The following is a 21613-nucleotide window of genomic DNA, read 5'->3' on the forward strand; positions in this document are numbered from 1 at the left end:
TACACGCAATATATTAGATCATGTCCAGAAAGTCCGGGAGCTGGGATCTGTCCATGAGTTCTTACCAATTTGGGATTAGAGACTACTATTAGATCAAGGAGGGTATGGGATGTAGCCGTATGGTGGGTGGCCTCCAGAGGGAGCAGAGTCAGGTCGCATGAGTCAAATATTGTCGTCAGTTGTGTTCTGTCAAAAGTAGCCGGTCCTAACAAGTCTGTGTTGAAGTCTCCCATAACAATAACATGGTTATAATTGGCCATACACTGCGTAAGACCCTCTTCAAACTCATCCATAAAGCCTATGTGAGGCGGTCTATAACAGACAGCTAACAAAATTTTCTGTCTTGAAACAGTTATTTCTAAAAACAAATATTCTGGCTTATTAGCTCTAGATGTATCAGATTTGAACTTCGAGACTGGCTTCAGTTCGCTTCTAACATATGCCGCCACTCCTCCTCCACCCTTATGCAATCGGTCGTTCCTAACAAGAGTGTAACCATCCAAATCAACTCCTCGTGATGACACAAATGGCTTCAACCATGTTTCACACACCAGGACCACATCGCACTGATTCGACTCAAAAATATACCTGAATTCGTCAATGTGACAACCAACAGACTGTGCATTAACATGAGCTATCTTAAGAAAACCAGAAAAGGGCTGTAGTTTATTTTGAAGCAAACATTTGGTGTCCGACGCGGCAGATCGGTCATCTACAGCACTCATAGCTGTTCTTTAACGAGAGCTGCAGTCCGCAACCGCATCTGAGTGAGAGCAATCGCAAGCTATAAGTAACGAGAGGCAGTTTAACTTTCACATTCATACTTTCAATCATACATGCACATCCAAACATACTTACAAAAAAAAATATATGTACCAATACTGACGATAATACTCACACCCATTACTGTGGGCCGGTATTAAACGATAAATTCAAATTGATTTAAATCAATATCAAATAATAAGTGAGCAAAACTATTACAGGCCTATAACTTCAGCCCCTGTTTGATAAAATTTAATAACAAACAAACAAAATCACAAATAACAACAATCGGGTTTAGATACTAATCTACCTGGGTAGGTATTATCTGAAAGTGATATGAGAAAAACAACTAACTTTATTAACAGAACTAATAAGACTCGGTACCCACAATAAAAACATTATAGCAAACTCCGCACATGACATAAAAAGAAAAATGATAGTGAATTTAATAGTATAGAACATGAGAAAAAAAAAGCTCATCCAGAACATGAATATATTTCTTTATTATGTCTGTGATCAGCAGATATGATCTGTTTCATTGTAGAATAATAACTCCAACTTGAGGATTTAGATAGAAGATAGATATATCCTATGGTAGTGTTTACGAGAGCAAGCGATCAAATGATTGAGCTGAAAGTAGAAGAATGTTCACGAGAAGAATGGCTTATTAGCAATGTAAAACATTGGAATGATACCCGTTTTGATAAGAAAGTATAAAAATGTCATTCAATGTCTTGTAAATCACACTTTTTCCTTAATGAATTCCCCCTAAAGATGGAATCTCTCCTCACAATGGGTTCATTTGTCCACTTATCTTATTTTAATAGGTACGGTATGTAAAATTTAAACAGTGAATAATGAACATCTTAAGCTGCGTTTACACCGGAGTTACCGTATTAAAACGAGCTGGAAAGTTATCAACTTGACTGAATCGTCAAAAATGTACCAAAGTTAATAACAGAAAATTCCTTGTTATCAGCAAGATTTATGTTACCCATTGAGAGTCGGTAAAGATCAAAATGAATGTGTTATGTTTTTAAAAATGAATTATTGTTAATAACGAAAGTTAATAGCCCCTTCTAGCGCATTGACTTTTGATAATAATTAACTTCTTCTATATGCCGGCTCCGCGACGGAGATTGGCGATCATCAATGCAATCTGGACTGCAGCTCAGAACAGGGATATTGAGTCAATGTTGAACCATTCTCTCAGGTTCTTCAACCAGGATGTTTTCCTTCTTCCAGGCCGGCGCCTTCCTTCAATCTTGCCCTCCATGATCATCTGTACTTTTCATTGCGCATCACATGTCCAAAATACCGAAGCTTCTGGCTCTTAATGCAGTGAACAACCTTCACTGTCGTCCCGATTCGTTTCAATACCTCAGAATTCCTCACCCTTTCTGTCCATGAAATACGTGAAAACTTGGTTGAAACTTTGTCAAGCATCATACAAGTTTATTTATAAATTACAAAACATGCTCTATTTGTCTTGAATTTAAATCAACCACTTTCGGTGATCCTACAACCGAGCCCATCACTTTGGCTAAGGAAATACAGAGTGAGCATAAAGTCTTGCCCTGATTTTAAAAACTTATTACAGAATAACCGTTTGACATATCAATTCATATCTGGCGCTGTTACATAGGTTAGTGTTAGTAGTTTTTTTTTAATATCACTTACGTTAGTAACTTCAACGTGTGCCCCCTTGGTAGCCCAGAGAATGTTGAAGCGGTATTCCAGTTCTCGCCAGGTGTTTTGTAACATGTGTTCACAGTACCCACATCAGCTTCTATCCTAGCCTTCTATTCATCGATGTCAGCAACTGGTGTGGCGAAGACTCTGTCCTTAATATATCCCCATGAAAAAAGTCAAGGGGAGTAATGTCTGGTGAGCGGGGTGGCCAGGGTGTTGGACCATCCCTTCCAATCGACCGATCCGGAAAAAAATGTTCCATCTAGGAAATTACGCACTATCAAAGCCCAGAGGGGGGGGGTGCTCCATCTTGCTGGAAAATTATCCATGGTTGATAATCTTCTAACTGTGGTGCAATGAACTGTTGCAACACGTCTAACTAAATGTTAGGGTTTATGGTTTTTTTCCGTGAAGAAAAACGGTCCAAAAACCTTGTTGTGCATTAAGTGGCACCAAACATTAACTCTTTCACTGTCTTGCTGTAACTGTACAGTAGCGTGTGGATTCTCTGATCCCCATATACTGACATTATGCCTATTTACAATTCCACTGACATTAAAACTAGCTACAGATGGATTCATCTGTAAAACATAATGCGATTTAAGTAATCGTTAGCGCCATCAATCCTGTTGAGAATCTCAGTTGCGAATTCTGCACGTCTCAGCAAATCATTCGGTTGCAAGGCCTGCACGATTTGCACTTTATAAGCATGTAACCTAAGCCTTTTATGAAGAATTTTCACAACACTTGCTTGCAGTATTTGAAGTTCATGTGATGCTTGACGAGTTTATTTAGACATACTCCGTTGAAATGATTGCCGAACACGATCAACAGTTGCTTCACTCACACTAGGCCTGCCACTTCTAGGAAGATCTTCAATGCTGCCTGTTTCTTTGAACCTGTCATACCATCGCTTTACTGATTTAACATCAGGAGGGCTGCGTCCATAATAAGCCCGATAATTACGCTGAACACTGATGGGCGATTTCGTTTCGTGAAACCAAAGCACACATTGTGCTTTTTCCTGCTTCGACGCCATTTTGACCGCAACTAATGTGAACTAACAGACAACGTCATTGTTTAGGACCACTATAGCGTCATCTATTGGTCAAAAATACTACTAACACTAACCTATGTAACAGTGCCAGATTTAAACTATTATGTCATACTGTTATTCTGTGATAAATTTTTAAAATCAGGGCAAGACTTTATGCTAACTTTGTATTTGTTCAGCACAGAGTACGGCACTATACGTATTCAAGTAGGCCTAGTGCTCGATTACTCAGTGATGTTAGGATCAGTTGACACCCTCACCCACAACTCATCTGCAACTTCACACTGATACCTTAATCCTCCTCACACATCCGCTGACAATATATTTCAGGACACGTGTCATTATATATATTTGACGCGAAATAACATGAACAATGTCCCGTTAACACTCAGTTCATCCATCAATATAATCGACTAACTTATCAAGAAGTGCCAGAACTGCTTGTTCAACTATAAATTACTTTTTATCTTGAATTTTGAATTTTCTTTTTCTAATTCAAATTATTCTAAATTTCTTGGAAAATTAATATGATTTTGTTGAATTGACAGCTACACCCAATAAAATTAATTAAATTAATTAACAAGTTTGCAACATGATGATAACTTAGCTATTCTGCTTTTTTAAGGAAGTTGGCTAGATTATTCGATCAATAAACTGTTATTTTCAGTAGATTGATCATTTTCAGCTGTTGAGAAATGAGATAAAGCTACGTTTGCACTATGTAGCTGGGAGAGCTATATAAAATTTGAGCTACATATAGCTCTGTCAGCTACATATAGCTCTGCTAGATGTAGCTCTGCTATAGGTTGATTTGACGCTAATTTTATGTAGCAAAGCTACATGGCTGTAGCTCTGCTACATGTCAATTTTTGTTTATAGCTGAGCTAGATGTAGCTGCTCTGTCCTTGTAGGAAGGCTTTCGCAGCTGTTTATTGCTGTTAGCTGCAGTTGAGTGCCAGCTGGGTTCACACCAGATATACTGTACTCATTTGTTGTCAGAGTGCTAGTAGGTTATTGCATAATTGCGAGCATTTCTTATTGTGCAATAATGGAGAGTGAATTTGACTGGGATGGAGACAAATTTATTCAATATCTTCTTTTTTCTCTGTGCTGTCATTTTCATGCCATTACTTGTAGCAGAGCTACATATAGTTTGGAATAAACCATTATTCACTGCTCAGTTCCCAACCAGATGCCGAAGGAGAAGATAGTTCTTGCAGCAGCCGCTGCTTTCACCGCAGCTACTGTGATGTTTTCAGCACAGAGAAGAGAAAGAAGACATTGGTTAATTTTGTCTCTATTCCAGTCAAATTCACTCTCCATTATTGCTCAATAATGTATAGATCAATAAGAAATGCTCGCAATGCGCAGTAACCTACTAACAGTCTGGCAATAAATTAGTACAGTATATCTGGTATAAGCCTAGCAGGCACTAAACAGCTGCAAACAGCAGTGAACAGCTGCGGCAGTCTTCCTTCAAGGACAGAGCAGCTACATCCAGCTCTGCTATAAACAAAAATTGACATGTAGCAGAGCTACATATAGCTCAGATTCTCTTTGATGTTTACCGAGAAATTTTGAAAGCTCATTTTCTGCTATATAGCTGAAAAATAGGCTTAAAACTGCTATATAGCGGGGCTGTATAGCAAATCTCTAGTGTCACTTTCTGAACTTGTGGCAGAGCTATATAGCTGAGCTACATGTAGCTCTGTTTCATAGTATAAACCCAGCTTTACAATTATTCTGGAGACAACTTTTCCAAACACCCAGAAGTAAAGGACACGCTCTAACGTCTAACATCATATTCAGGATCAAAAGAAGTCGAAATAAACCAATACATTTTCTGAGATTTTTCATTTTTAAGTAAAAATTGATATTTCATCACTCATAAGCATGCATTATAGTCATTCACTATGATACTTGAGAAAATGGGAAAGATATTGAGGTTGAAATACATTCCAATTATTAAATCTATGATTTAAAAATCTAGCTAATTAGTAAACCAAAAAATAAAACTCTTGCAACAATATGTCTGTCAAAGCAAGCGGTCATTGAATACAAGGCTCGTTTTGACACACTATTTACTCTCGACTTACTCCTGCAACAGCCTGTGATGAAACCCTGTTTTGTGCCAGTAAACGGCAGCACGCACTCGGTAGTATTATCAATATTCAGTTTACTCTCTCCTGACAGGTCGACTGTTTGTATGTGATTCTGAACTCTGTCAATAGGTAGCGCAGTTTTGTATCAACTTTCTATTCTATTTCAAATGAATTTCTAAAACAAAACAAAACTTGCAATTCACCCTTTCATATTCAATCTGATCTTCTCCAAAACTCTATTTCCCAATCATTTCACAATCAGCATGAATTCAAACTAAATCATGATTATTTCAAAGTCAATTTGTATTCTCTCAAATAATAAAATTGATGTCCAATTAATGCTTTCTCCACAACTTTTTATGGAACGTAAGCTATGTGAAATCTGAGGGTAGAGTATTGCAAGGAAATTGAGACATTTTCTTCTCCATAGAAAATAAAAAATTCTGGATCCGCTTCAGAGAGGCACTACAAATATATAGTGAGCGGCTCGCACTACAAATTTGCAAAGGGGCCCACATATCGATAATCCGGCACTGAATATTACACTTCAAAGTTGTCGATTTCCCACAAAAACTCAGTGACGCCCACAATAATTTGTTTCCAATATTAATGATTAATCTACCGTTAAGACATGACAAAATGTCAACAATTTTGTGGACAAATGTCAACATTTGGGATAAAATTACGCTTATTAATGAGTGTGAAAAAAGATCCTGAGCTGTTAAGTGTTATACTGTATCTGATTGAGCAGTTACTGTTATTTATAGTGATCAACTTTTATGGAAAATAGTAGGTACTGTGTAGCCTAATAATAAGTATGATTTATTGTTACAATGGGATCAACTTCAAGCTGTCACTGTTGATTGGATGGGATGCATTATTATTTGCCAATAATGCTGACAGTTTGAGGTGAATCTTAATATAGGTACTACCAATCCTGATCATATCAACCCTTAGTTGTTGTGTTTGAGGGATCAACGTACATATAACATATTATCGAATCTTGTTTAAAAATCATGTTTCTCCTCATTAATTACATGTTGAGAACAATGGAAATTAATTAATCTGAATTTTATTTAAAGATTCAATTCAAACGCATGTAAGAAAATTATATGAATTATTAATCATTATAATATTATACAGGGTGATTCATAATTATGGTAAATAATTCAATACGTGATAGTAGAGGTAAAAATAAGAAAAAAAGTTCATATAAACATATATCCATAAACGCTTCATTAGCGAGCTATACAGAGTGAAAGATTTCGCCCGGAATTCAGTTCCTCTGGTGAAATACACCGATGCTGAATTGTTTGGCGACTAGTTTTTGAGAAACTTATGCTGGATTCATATGGAAAAATATCTGAAAAATTGAATAAAACTAGTCTGGAAGCTGTAGTGTGAGTAGTTTTTGAGAAAAAAGTTGAAATATGCAAAAAATCCAAGTAGAAAAACACAGACTTCTACGTTTGATGCCCAATAACTTTCTTTAATGACCAGTAAACAAATAATTCCTCGCAATAAAAATTATAGAGAATTTGATTCTGAAAAGAATGATGTAAGCTGTGTGAACTAAATTTGAATAAAAGTTGGATAAAATGTATTCTTATGTAGTACATTACACCACAAAAATTTGCTGTTTTATGAGGAGAGAAATAATAACTCATAAGTTGTAGCTGATTGCAAATAAAATATTCGGTTTTTTATGAAAAGTTTTTTTTTATATGAGAGTAGCATATCTAAATAACATTAACTTATACCAAAAGACTAGTAGATCATGCCATTGAGCCTGGGGGAAGCTCGAACAGAAGTAGATGATCTCCTAAGATTCCTGCCCAAATGTTTACTGAAAACTGATGTTGTGGAAGATTAGGATTAATGGCATGAGAATTCTCAGCTGCCCAAATATGTTGGTTGTGGACGTTAACGATAGCTGTTCTTGTAAAGTGTGCCTCGTCGGTAAATAAAACGGTTGTTAAAAAGTTTGGGTAAACAAGTTTTACTAAAAACCATCGGCAAATACCAGCACAGGGAATACAGTCTCGTGGCAATAGAGTATGAACTTTCTGGAGGTGGTATGGATGTAATTGTTGCTATTTTAGTATTCTCCAAATGATAGATTGATTGACATTTAACTGCACTGACAATTCTCTTGTGCTCTTCTCTGGATGTTCATAAATTTCATTAAGAACTTGTTCTTCTAACTCAACAGTCATAGTAGATCTGTCTGCATAACTATGCTCTTTGGATATCAAAGAATCTGTTTCAGACAGACGTTGATGAATAGTGACAAAAAACCTTGAACTTGGACATACTCGGTTAGGAAAGTTCTCTTGATACAAACGTCTTGCTTCAGTACTATTACAGTAGTGTCCCATTCCATACATTAAATGCATGCCAGCTAATTCGGAATATTTATAATGTCTAAAATTACCTGTCATTTTTAAAAAGTTAACACTTAACACAAAAGCAAAGTTGAATGGTTGCAAATAACTGGTTAATAGATTAAACAAAAAACACAGCGCGGTTACAGTAGGCCTAACTTACTGTTTGTTTTTTTTTTTTTTTTGTTCAACAGTGAGCTAAAATATTTCTGAAAATAATTTTCAGCTGATAATTTCTTTTAAATATTTTCTTATTTAAAACATAATAAATCAGCTGTTTTGGAACAGCTGTTATTAAAATCCATGTTTTATTTGCAATCAGCTACAACCTATGAGTTATTAGTTCTCTCCTCATAAAACAGCAAATTTTTGTGGTGTAATGTACTACATAAGAATACATTTTATCCAGCTTTTTTTTAAATTTAGTTCACACAGCTTACATAATTCTTTTCAGAATTAAATTCTCTACAATTTTTATTGCGAAAAATTATTTGTTCACTGGTTATTAAAAAATGTTATTGGGCATCAAACGTAGAAGTCTGTGTTTTTCTACTTGGATGTTTTGCATATTTCAACTTTTTTCTCAAAAACTACTCACACTGCAGCTTCCAGACTAGTTTTATTCAATTTTTCAGATATTTTTCCATATGAATCCAGCATAAGTTTCTCAAAAACTAGTCGCCAAACAATTCAGCATCGGTGTATTTCACCAGAGGAACTGAATTCCGGGCGAAATCTTTCACCCTGTATAGCTCGCTAATGAAGCGTTTATGGATATATGTTTATATGAACTTTTTTTCTTATTTTTACCTCTACTATCACGTATTGAATTATTTTATAATAATTATGAATCACCCTGTATAAAGGTCTTACTCGTGATGAGATGTTGATGGAAGCTGAAAAATTCAAATGGAGAGAACTCTAATGAATAAAACCATAGAACTAATATGTCTATAACCATAGAACTATAATGTCGAATGGTATGAATAGTTTTGTGGCTTCATATTGAAAAAACTGTTGCTAATTTGACATATCTTTCAACGCGCTTTTAACAATCAATCATTGTAATTCATGAAGGCAGTCCAAAAATAGCTAACACTGGATTCCACAATTCCTAATATCATGAATTCTTCCTTATTTTCATGTCAAAAATCAAAATCTACTGGTCAAATGTAGCAAATACTATTACAACTCCAAAGTGGGAAACGACAACTTTTTAACTTGTTTATGTTTTAACTTCATGTTTCAAATTGATGTTGATTCTTACATGAAAAAAATGATTTGATGGAACGGAATCACTCATTACAGAACAAATTATATCTGGGGCAGTGAGGCAGATAATATGCAGACTGAAAACGTTAATATGAAAGTTTTTCAATGGAATCAATGATGTTTCTCAATTAAGTCTTTTATGCTGAGGATAATGCCCATTGTAGGCTTGTGCGTAGATAATAAGACGGATGATGATGAGAGATGAGTAGACCTACAGCTTTAGTTGGGCTCCAAACCACCGGGAAGTGATTTTCAAACAAACAAATTATATTTACAGGAGTTCGGCTCTTAAAGTGGTCGCCCTTACAAAGGGAATTACAGGGGCATGGAGCTAAAACTTATCTCATGTATAACTTATCAGCGCGACCACGGTACTAAATCGCTCCTCAATTTGTATATTGAGAAATAGGATTTGGAAAGTCATTTCAACGTTACAAACATTTTTTAGCTAGTCCACTTTCCATGGATTTTCATTTCCACCTTTAATGAGAAACTTAATTCCCTTTCAACCCAAAAATATATCATGTGAAAATTTCTAAACTCAAATATGCATGTGAATGTCGTCAGAGCTACAAATATACATCAAATAGCTGATATAATATATTTTTTACAGACTGTTAATGCTGTAGTATGGCACGTATCTCTCTAATTATTTGTTACTGCATAAAATATCTCTAATTTTGCTTATCCCTTGAACTGTTATTGTAAACAGTAATTTGAAATAATTATGCTAATAAGCATGTTCATGGTTGTTCAGGATGTAATAATGTTGGGATGTCAATAGTTATCCAGATGCTTATTAACAAAATTATACATTTCTCAAAAGAATATTTTTTCTCAAATGTCACTCATAACTTGCAAGTACTTCAAATCACTTTACTCCATTCATTCCAAATGTTCGATGAAAATGATTTCCAATCAATAATCCACAAATGATTGAAAAGTTCTCCACCAAAGATAAGTATATATAATTTACATATTATACATCATTTCAAATGACTGGGCTTTGAATGACGTTTTTGTAGAGATACTCCACATTTTCTCATTTGTAGAGTGAATTGAAAGTACTTTGAAATGATTTAATTTGTCCTAGAACGTGATGAAAAATATAAAATCACTTGCAATCAGTTTCAAGATCTTTCAAATCATTTATTTGCTACTTAGGACATATTTTCATTGACTGAATAGATGACATAAAACTGTTTTCTCAAATCAAAGGAGAACGCATAATGCAGAATATAAACGTACAATCATTTTTTACATTTGTTATATGGAGCATTATAAATTAAAAAAAAATCATATGAAGGAAGCTTGGATTTCATTTATTGAAGTTAATATTAAATATTTTGTATTTTGATACCACCTCTATCATAAAGTAAATGTGCATGTAAGAGATTAGAATTGAGAGATAACCAAGAATGCAATTGTTGTCGTATGATGAGAGAAATATTCCATGTTGAATGAATAAATGAAGTTCGTATAAAACGTGCACTTATTTATGACCTCTTGAATAATATTCCATAATTTTCTGAATTCCACAATTGCATGACAATACTATGAATGTAGAAAGTGAATAATGAGTTGGGGATGAACAATCGAAACCCATGGTCAATCTTTTTGAAATATTGCAATTAATTCACTTCCACTTACTAATAAATTTGAAATTCAATTCCCAGAAGAGAGTCGCACAGTAACATAGACGACCGCCGTGAAGCTGGCCCCAACATATCAAGCCCAAAATTTGAAACATATCCCAATATCTAGGGATTTTTCGGGCTTCCAGAATATTCGAGTTTCGAATTTTGGGCTCAACCGGAAATGGGGTTTATAAGGGTTTATATATTGGCGGGCCAGCTTCACGGTTGATCGTATCAACGATCTTGAAGCCGAAGGTGTCATTCGATAGAGCGAATTTTATACTATTTTCTATTTTCTATTTATATACCACATTCAATACCATTTTCAAATTTTGGGTTAAAAAAATACGACCGTGAGAGACTTTGAAAGTTTGCAAATTCAGCGGGCCAGCTTCACGGTTAGCCCGCGACCATCACCGTTCTTGAAGATGAATGTGTCATACGATAGAGTGAATTTGAGCTTTCATTCTATATCATTTTCAAATTTTGGGCTCAATAATTACGCTGTGGGCAAAGAAAAACCGTTGGAAGCCCGGTGGCGGGGGGGATTGTATTAAACGAGGTCCCTTGTCGCCCCAGGGGAAGTGTATTCCAGAAAAATTTGATGAGAATCGATGAAACAAGTCTTCAGCTATCATGTGATACCACAATTAAATTTTGGGCTCAACAATAACGCCATCATTGGGGTGGAAGGGTTGTAGGAACCAGGTCCCTTGTCGCCCCAGGGAGAGTGTATTCCATGAATATTTGATGGAAATCGATGAAAGGAGTCCACAGCTATCATATGATACCACTTTCAATTTTGGGCTCAATAATCACGCCGTAAGCGAGGGGAAGGGTTATAGATAGCCAGGTCCCTTGCCGCCCCCAGGAGGGGTGTATTCAAGAGAAATTTGATGGAAATCGATGTAACAAGTCCACAGCTATCATATGATACCACTCTCAAATTTTGGGCTAGATTATCAAGCCGTCAGCGGGGTGGAAGGATTGTAGGTAACTAGGTCCCTTGCCGCCCCAGGGAAGGCGTATTGAAAAGAAAATTGATGAAAATCGATGAAACAAGTCTACAGCTATCATATGATACCACTTTCAAATTTTGGGCTCAATAATCACGTCATCAGCGGGGGGAAGGGTTGTGGATAGCCAGGTCCCTTGCTGCCCCCAGGGGAGGGATATTTCAGGAGGATGTTATGGAAATCGATGAAACAGGTCTTCAGCTATCATGTGTTATCAATTCCAAATTTTGGGCTCAACAATATTACGCCATCACCGTTGGGGGAAGGGCCATTGTAAGCGTCCCCTATATCTGTGGTGACTTTCTCGAAACCCAAACAAATCAAATTAAATGTTTTATTATTGTAGTTCAGGAACACAAATTGATTTAAATCGATGTAACAAGTCCACAGCTATCATATGATGCCACTTTCAAACTTTGAGCTCAACAATAACGCCGTAAGGGTTGGGGGGGGGGAAGGTTTGCAGGTAAATTTTTGGCTCGATAATCATGCCGTCAGCGGGGGGAAGGGTTGTAGGTATCCAGCTGGTGTCACATCCCTTGCTGCCCCCAGGGGAGGGATATTTCAGGAGGATGTTATGGAAATCGATGAAACAGGTCTTCAGCTATCATGTGTTATCAATTCCAAATTTTGGGCTCAACAATATTACGCCATCACCGTTGGGGGAAGGGCCATTGTAAGCGTCCCCTATATCTGTGGTGACTTTCTCGAAACCCAAACAAATCAAATTAAATGTTTTATTATTGTAGTTCAGGAACACAAATTGATTTAAATCGATGTAACAAGTCCACAGCTATCATATGATGCCACTTTCAAACTTTGAGCTCAACAATAACGCCGTAAGGGTTGGGGGGGGGGAAGGTTTGCAGGTAAATTTTTGGCTCGATAATCATGCCGTCAGCGGGGGGGAAGGGTTGTAGGTATCCAGCTGGTGTCACATCCCTTGCTGCCCCCAAGGAATGTGTATTCAAGAAAAAATTGATGGAAATCAATGTAACAAGTCTACAGCTCTCTTATGATACCACTTTCAAATTTTGGGCTCAATAATCACGCCGTCAGCGGGAGGGAAGGGTTGTAGGTAACCAGGTCCCTTGCCACTCCCAGGGAAGGTGTATTCCATGAAAATTTGATGAAAATCGATATATCAAGTCTACAGCTATCATATGATACCACTTTCAAATTTTGGGCTCGATAATCACGCCGTCAGCGGGGGTAAAAGTATTTTAGGTAACCAAGTCCCTTGCCGCCCCCAGTGAAGTGTATTCGAGAGTAGTATGAAAAGGGGACTCTGGGACACAAGTGTCCAGAGTCCCCCTTCACCTCAAGGTCACCCAAGTTGACCAAACCTAACCTCAAGGTCATCCAAGTTGACCAAACCTAACCTCAAGGTCACCCAAGTCAAAAAAAAAAATAAATAAAGAAAAATTAAAAAAACATTTTTTTAATTAAAAAAAATTGAAAAATAAAAAAAAATAAATAAATTGACTAAAATAAAAATTTTGAAGATAAAAAAAAATAAAATTTTTAATTAATAAAAAATAAATAAATAAAAACATAAAATTGAGAATAAATGTAAAATAATCGGGAATAAAATTTATAAAATGAGAAATAATCACTGGAGATCTTCAACTGGGGGCTATAAAAGGAGTTGATCTGCAAGAAGTGGGACATTGTGTCTTGTGCAGTCTTGCTGTCAGTACATGTGTGTGTGTGTGTGTGTGTGATTTTTGTATGTTCAATAAAAGTAGCAATGAATTTCTCATTTTTATTCCTCAAATCCTCTTCACCTACATTTAGTAATGTAAGAAAAAGTGATCATTCTATAGAATATACAGGGAGCTTGAATATCTTAACAGTAATGAGATATCCTCTGGGTAGCATGTATGCTTTCAAGTGTCTCAGACATGAATTCTAGAGTGTAATCAAATCATTGTATCACAAGGGATATATTTTCCTAGTTATATTTCCCAGAACAGCATTCAATAGTATTCAGTCACTGTTTAGTCACTTTTCATATAGGTAAGAAATCACCTTACTATACTTTCAACGAAGGCTGTTTCAACGACCCTCACTCCACTTTCTCTGTCACATGACTAATGGCCACGTCCACCAGCATTAGGGGCATCAATGGGGGACCTATCACTCTAGCTCAAGTTGGTCATGCAGGACCTGTCACTTCACACTAAGATGGTCATGGAGACCTATCACTCCAGATCAATATGTCCATGGTAGACCTACTAGATCAAGATGTCCATGGGAGACCCGTCACTCTAAATCAACATGGCCATGGAGAACTGTTGCTCTAGATCAAAATGGCATTGAAGGGAGACCCGTCACTCTAGATCAACATGGCCATGCTGCTCTAGAGATCGAAATGGCATTGAAGATAGACATGGCTTATTTAACATGGACATTTTCAATGACCCTCACTCCTCCTGTCACATGGACCATCATGTCTGTATGGGCATGGTTGGGGGTCGTCCACTCAGTGGTCAGTCAGTCATTTCAATTACTGATCAGTCACTGTTCATATAGGTAAGAAATCACCTTGCTATGCTTTCAACGAAGGCTGTTCCAATGACCCCCACTCCACCTCCCTCTGTCACATGACCAATGGCCACGCCCACCAGTCTTTATCAGCATCCACTTCCTGTTCCAACAAGTTTGTATGACATCATCTCTCAACTATCTTACTATAAATACCGCAGCATTAATCTGCATTCCTTCAGTTTGATAATGTCAACGGTGCAGTAAACATGGATACTTCTAAAGTGTTTAATGTGCCTATGCTCTGTGGTAATAAAATCAAGCCTACCAATGAGCGGTTTGGTTTGTGGCTTTTAACAGAAAACCTGTGCAATGACAACCTTGTGACAGACATTGGAAATATTGATTACACTGCTGGAGAAGAACTGTTGGTGCAGGATGACTCAAATCTTGTGCCTATTACAGAACCTTTTCGTGACAATATTATGCTTGTGAAAATCTGTGCTTTGGATGATTGTGAGGAGATGGATAAGAGACGTTTTGTTCTAAAAAAGGATATATGTGGTGCCATAAACTTATATTTGAGAGGCAAATTCTCTAATATGGTGTCAGCTAAACATGGAGTCAAAGCAAAGCTGCCTTACCGATTGGACAGTGGAAGTGATATGTCTCAAAAGATTCTACAAGTGCTTGGAGAAGACAATTACAACGAGGTGGAACAAAAATTCCTGGAACCAGTGGGGATACCTCACAAAGTGGAGCTTGCAGACGTACCAATTGCTACATTGATGGAAGAGCTACCGAGACTATTGGAGCAGCTGAGGAAGGAGCACTTCTATCTACTAGACTTGGACATAACACAGGACTTTGCTGGAATATTCAACAAGAATGGGATGTGTGACTTTCTAACTACAAATCATTGTTTCTGTTCCCAAGGAGAATATAAAGAAGACTATAATGTGATAGTGGATAACAACAAAACTGTCGGGATTGATTGTTTGACTAGGGTTAATAGTAATGTGAGGGTGAAAATTTATGATAAGTTTGTATGTCAAATCACAAGCCCTGGTGTGAACAAACAGTTAGGTAACCATATTGTAGACCTTATTGCCTGTCCAGATACAAGATTATGGGAAACTTTCACCCCTGATGCAGCAAAAATGCATGGTATTACACGTTTGGAAGCTACAATCTATAACTACAGTTTAGCAAATAGAGACAACAGCAAAACTTTGACCCTATTCAGGATAGCTTGTCATTTTTGAATGATAGTAGAAATTATTTTCAAAATGCTCCATTTATTCTATGTCCTTGGCCAAAATGTGTACAAAACTGACAGATAATCTAAAAAATAGTTGCTGTTTGGTCTATAATGATCTTCTACAGTATGTTTACTGGGGTAATAGCAATACCAAGAAATTGACTGGAGTGCAAGTAAAGCTCCCCACTGACCCACAACATTGAAATAAAATAATTTCTTATGTTATTTCTGCATTCAGTTTCAATTTACTACCTATCAATTATGTAGAAATTTTCGAGGATGCATCCAACAAGAATAATATCAGTTTCTCACAAAAGTGCTATATTAAGAGTGGTGAGACATATTTCTCCAAGTCAACCACAGTTTTCTCTACCATATCCAAAGTTGTTAACCTAGATGAGTTAGGTCTTGTAGATACAGGTAACTTGATACCAAAAGTCTTAAGGAAACGAGCAAACATAACCTGTAAGCTTCTTCCTCACCCTGATAAAGAGATACTGCCCTTGTCTCCCATCACAGTGCTATCAGCCAAGAAGCGTAAGCTGGAACTAGATGAAATTGATCTAAAACAGAGGAAAATTGAGTTTTTAGGAGCTACACAATATTTAGGGAGCAGCATAAGCAATAATACTTTCCAATATCATGCAGCAAACTTACGTTTGTTGACTGGTGACATCAAATCTAGAGTTTGTGTAGGAAAGGTATTATTAGTTGGGATTCGATATAGATAATATTTTATGCAGTTTGGTAGCTGATCAATGTCTACACCATAGTAAAGAGCTTCAACAGTTGCACACTGCGCCAATTTGTAGAGGCTGGGAGGGCCTGGCATTTTGTAAAAATTGAATTCAAATGTTATTTTATTGTACATAATATATATATAATACTGACTAGAATAGATAACCATCACTGTTGTTGATAGTATGTCAAACCATCGTACAGTTGGTTAGGGAGTAACATATTGGGAGCAATGGTTGGGGAATAGTTTGCAAATGGCACACCACCACCATACTTATCCCTTTAAGAGATCTCTTCTGGTGGTGAACAAGGAGTTTCCACACTTGTCCCAGCTGCTTCATCCAACCGATTCTCTTCATCCATTTCATAGTCTAAAATCTCCTTGGCAGGTGGAGGACTGCCTGCTTGCTGTTGTCTGTCTCTGAAGGCAACTCCCCACTCAGGGTTGTAAGGAAGAGGTGGATCATCCTCAGGTTCAACTGCATTGTAAACCTGAGGATCAACTATCTCCTCCTCATTCTCCCACAGCTCAATCCGGGCTAGAGACTCCAATTCTTGAGAAAGGGAAGCTGGCGTTGGAGTCTGGTTTTGACCAGAATTCAGCAATCCCCAATTCCTAAGGTTCCCCTCTGAGTTTGCCAGCTCCCATTTCTCGAGAGGCGTTGGAGGCATGGGAACTCTGGGGATCAACCAGTTACTTGTGGAAGTTTGTATTATTGGATCCTGCGGTGAGGCTGATTGGTGTGATGAGGGGCTACTGCCAAATTGAAGCCGTCTTGGCCTCGGCAAGTGGGATGATTGGCGACAGCTGGATGACTGGTGGTAGTAGTGGGGTGACTGGTGGCAGCGGTTGGATGACTGGTGGTGGTGGGGTGTCTGGTGGCAGCAGTTGGATGACTGGTGGCGGTGATTGGATGATTGGCGGTGGTTGGATGACTGGTGGTGGTGGGGTGTCTGGTGGCAGCAGTTGGATGACTGGTGGCCGTGGGTGGATGATTGGCGGCGGTTGGATGATTTGCGGCGGCTGGATGACTGGTGGTGGTGGGGTGACTGGCGGCGGTTGGATGACTGGTTGTGGTGGTGGGGTGACTGGTGGCAGTTGGATGACTGGTGGTGGAAGTGGGGTGATTGGCGGTGGTTGGATGACTGGTGGTGGTGGTGGGGTGACTGGCGGCGGTTGGATGACTGGTGGTGGTGGTAGGGTGACTGGCGGCGGTTGGATGACTGGTTGTGGTGGTGGGGTGACTGGCGGCAGTTGAATGACTGGTGGTGGAAGTGGGGTGATTGGCGGTGGTTGGATGACTGGTGGTGGTGGTGGGGTGACTGGCGGCAGTTGATGACTGGTGGCAGTGGTTGGATGATTGGTGGCGGTTGGATGATTCGCGGCGGCTGGATGACTGGTGGTGGTGGGGTGACTGGCGGCGGTTGGATGACTGGTGGTGGTGGTGGGGTGACTGCGGCGGTTGGATGACTGGTGGTGGCGGTTGGATGATTGGCTGTGGTTGGATGACTGGTGGTGGTGGTGGGGTGACTGGCGGCAGTTGGATGACTGGTGGTGGTGGTGGGGTGACTGGTGGCGGTTGGATGACTGGTGGTGGTGGTGGTGGGGTGACTGGTGGCGGCGGCGAGATGAGGAGCTGGCTGACAAATGAGCCTACCCCTGGATTATTTGTGTGTGGCGGCTCATAATTGCTGAAGCAGGACCCATCATCACTGTGATGACCCCATTGGACTGTGATGACTCCATTAGATATTGCTCTCAGCCATCTCCAACAAAGCAATGATTGGTTAGGTTCTGAGATGGTATGGTTGAGGCATGGTTAGGATAGGTTAGGTTGGGTTTGGTTAGGTTTGGTTAGAAAAGGTTAGGTGGGATTAGGTTTGGTTTGGTTAGGCTAGGTACAGTAGGAATAGGAACTAATAAAGAGTTTGCTCGATATTGAGCCAGCCATCGATCCGGTCTGCGGCAGAACCTGCATTTTCTTGCTCCTAGCATGCATATTTTGCATGCTAGGTGTATGCATGGCAGAAGAAGGCAGGAGTTATCCACTTCCCTGCACACAGAGCATACACTCACGAGATGATGACGATCATCTGGCTCTTCATCACTGACATCATCGTTATCAACTTGTAAGCTTATGTTCTGTATGCTGAGTCTCCGGATGTGGACATTGCTCCTGAGAAATGACATCATCCTCCTCTCTTCATAGCTACCTAACTGATCTTGATTGGCAGGGGCTGAGGATTGGGCTGGGGTTGAGGATTGAGGTCTACTTCTTTCGGATGTTGGGGATGAAGGCGGTGAATCAGTATCGGTATCAATATCTAGGATTGAGGGTCGGATGTGTGGGTGTGTCGGGGATAGAGGTTCATAGATGTTTATATTAAATGTTCTAGGGGATGATGGTCGGGAGCTGTATGGTGAGGGTGGGGAATGTGAATGGGGTCTAGGATCTACTTTGTGATAGGGGGAAAAGGTGGGATGGGTGCTCCTGATCATTAGAACCATTGCTGCTCATGTCTGAAAACGACATACACACCTTCATCACTATCACTGTCAAACATACTGTGGGTACAGCCTAATTCTATGGCAAAGACTTGTTATACATTTTTTAGGTTAGGATGAATTACAACCACCAACTCTATGTATAAGAACCTAATTCACAATTAAACTCTCAACTTGTATTGTACTCTATGTATTGGAACCTAATTCACGATTACACTAGTCATTTTTGAATTTAATTAACTTTATGTGTTGGAACCCAATTCACAATTAAACTAGTCACTTTTGAATTGAAGTCATTTTAGAATTTAATTGACAGTCACAAACCACCTACTTCAAAATTCAACTCTTTTAAATTTAATTGTCAAATCAGGAATATATAATATAAATATATATAGCTATAATATGCACTGGTACTTACTCTTGATGATGATAAAGATGAAAGTAATCCAAAACAAATACACGAAAATCACAAACACGTACTGGCGGCATGACTGCACAAGACACAATGTCCCACTTCTTGCAGAACAACTCCATTAATAGCCCCCAGTTGAAGATCCCCAGTGATTAATTGCCCATTTATTCGATTTTTTTTTTTAATTTTTTTTTCTATCTTTTTTCATTTTTTTCTAATTTTTTTTTTCAATTTTTTTTTCAATATTTTTTTTTAATTATTATTTTTTTTTATTTCTTCTTATTTTTTTTTTTGACTTGGATGACCTTGAGGTTAGGTTTGATTGACTTGGGTGACCTTGAGGTTAGGTTTGGTCGACTTGGGTGACCTTGAGGTTAGGTTTGGTCAACTTGGGTGACCTTGAGGTTAGGTTTGGTCAACTTCAGTGACCTTGAGGTAGGTTTGGTCAACTTGGGTGACCTTGAGGTTAAGGGGGGCTCTGGCACACTTGTGTGCCAGAGTCGCCCTTTTTATACTACTTATATCTGATGATCTATCGTAAGTTTCTGGCTAAAATAATTGAGTTGCTCATCAAGTTGAAATTTTTCAAGCTGCATAAGTACAGACAAACTGTATCACACGAGTTTGATAACATAATTCTCAATAATAGTGAAAATTGGATGGAAATTTCCATAAAATTTATAACAAAATTTTGATCGTGATCTTTGAATCTGAATATTGTATGCTGACCGGGTTATAGGCTATTTTAAATATAAGAATATTATTGATATTAAGGAAGATAAGACCCTACCTAAAATTTTTAAGAGCTATATTAGTAGTAATTTTCTCCATGTTTACTATCATACCTGGATCACTTGGTTATCTTTGTGTAACATATGTACATGACACTTGAAACTCTTAACACCACAAAATTTTATCCAAAATAGGCACTGTCAATACGTCCATCTTAATATTCCTGCAATTTGGTAGTACACTTGGCAACTTATTCGAAGTATTCCATACTTATCGTCACCATGAACCAGTCTCCAGCTAACTTGCAAAATTCCTACTTTAGCGACCATCCTCAAAACCCTACAACCATGACACCGGCCAATCACCAACCCTGGGACAATATAGCGGAGACTCCATGGGAGAGAGAAGGAGGCAGCGTATGCTCCATCAATTTCGACCCACAAAACCTGGCACAATTGTCTTCGACTGGGATTGATAATGCCGTCAATGCAATAAATTCTGATGAGAGTCCAGCTGGCAGAGATGAAGGAGTGAGGGCGTCCAACCCAGTGCCAGCGTCTCCGCAGACCGCTCCAAGCGCCGCCAAGGGAACAGAGAAGGCCACCATCCAATCGCCGCCCGATGTGACCAGTCAACCGCCATCTGCCACCACCAACATAGAAAAGCACAGCACCACATTGGACTCCTCAGTGGTTATGCTACCAATCTCATGGCAAATGATTCCAAAAACGAATTCAAACTCATGCTCAGCCAAGCCTTAGAGAGGCAGACTAAAAAAATACAAGAAGATATACAAGCAAGCCAGGATAAAAGGACAGAAAATATCCTAGAGAATATCAAAGCTGTACAAGAGGATATCAAAACGGTCAGACAGGATGTCAAAACTATTGATGAAAAATTTTCTAGCTTCAAAGGGGAAGTGGAAAGTTTGATAGATATTAAAGTAGGCATGCAATCTACAATCATAAAAGAGTTGCAAACCCGTATGGATGAAGTCACCTGTCAGGTAAATGAGCGGTTGGATGAGGTACCCAGGGAAGTGGGAAAACAGGTGGACATATTAGGCAAAGAGCTAGGTACCACTATCATGGGAACTATATTGGAAAAAGTATTAGGAAATAACTGTAAAGTAGAGTCAAAGATGGAAGAAAATAATAAGAAAATAGTAAAGATAGTCAGAGAACACAGTAACATGCAGACATGTATAGCAAGCTTAATGGAGGAGGGGACTAAATCAAGAGAGAGATATGGCATGTTGGAGAATACCATAGGCGGACAACAGTTAAAGCTCACCGAATTGTATGACAAAGTGAATGAGAATAGGAAAACCATGAATGATAAATGGACTGCAAATGAAGAACGAGTCTCCAGAATAGAGACACGCATGGAAAGTATCCCAGTCAGTCGAACACATTATACACTGACTGAATTAGTAAATGGTACTCAACTTTTCCAAAATCTTGGAAAATTTGATAACTCCTACCGTCTCATGCAATCCAGACCATTTGTGGATCAAATAAGAGCCATTCAAGAATTGATTCCCACCTCTTGGTTAGTG

General features: G+C 38.5%; 1 protein-coding gene across 1 annotated transcript; it reads left to right on the forward strand.

Moving 5' to 3' along the window:
* Nucleotides 1–17151: 17151 nt before the first annotated feature.
* Nucleotides 17152–18870, forward strand: LOC120351065 (glycine-rich protein 23-like). Its single transcript, XM_039427013.1, has 2 exons — nt 17152–17563; nt 18803–18870. Exons 1-2 carry the CDS (start codon nt 17152–17154, stop codon nt 18868–18870), a joined length of 480 nt encoding a protein of 159 aa, XP_039282947.1.
* Nucleotides 18871–21613: the final 2743 nt, after the last annotated feature.

This window comes from Nilaparvata lugens, chromosome 4 (assembly GCF_014356525.2).
Source record: "Nilaparvata lugens isolate BPH chromosome 4, ASM1435652v1, whole genome shotgun sequence".
Classification (NCBI taxonomy): Eukaryota; Metazoa; Arthropoda; class Insecta; order Hemiptera; family Delphacidae; genus Nilaparvata; species Nilaparvata lugens.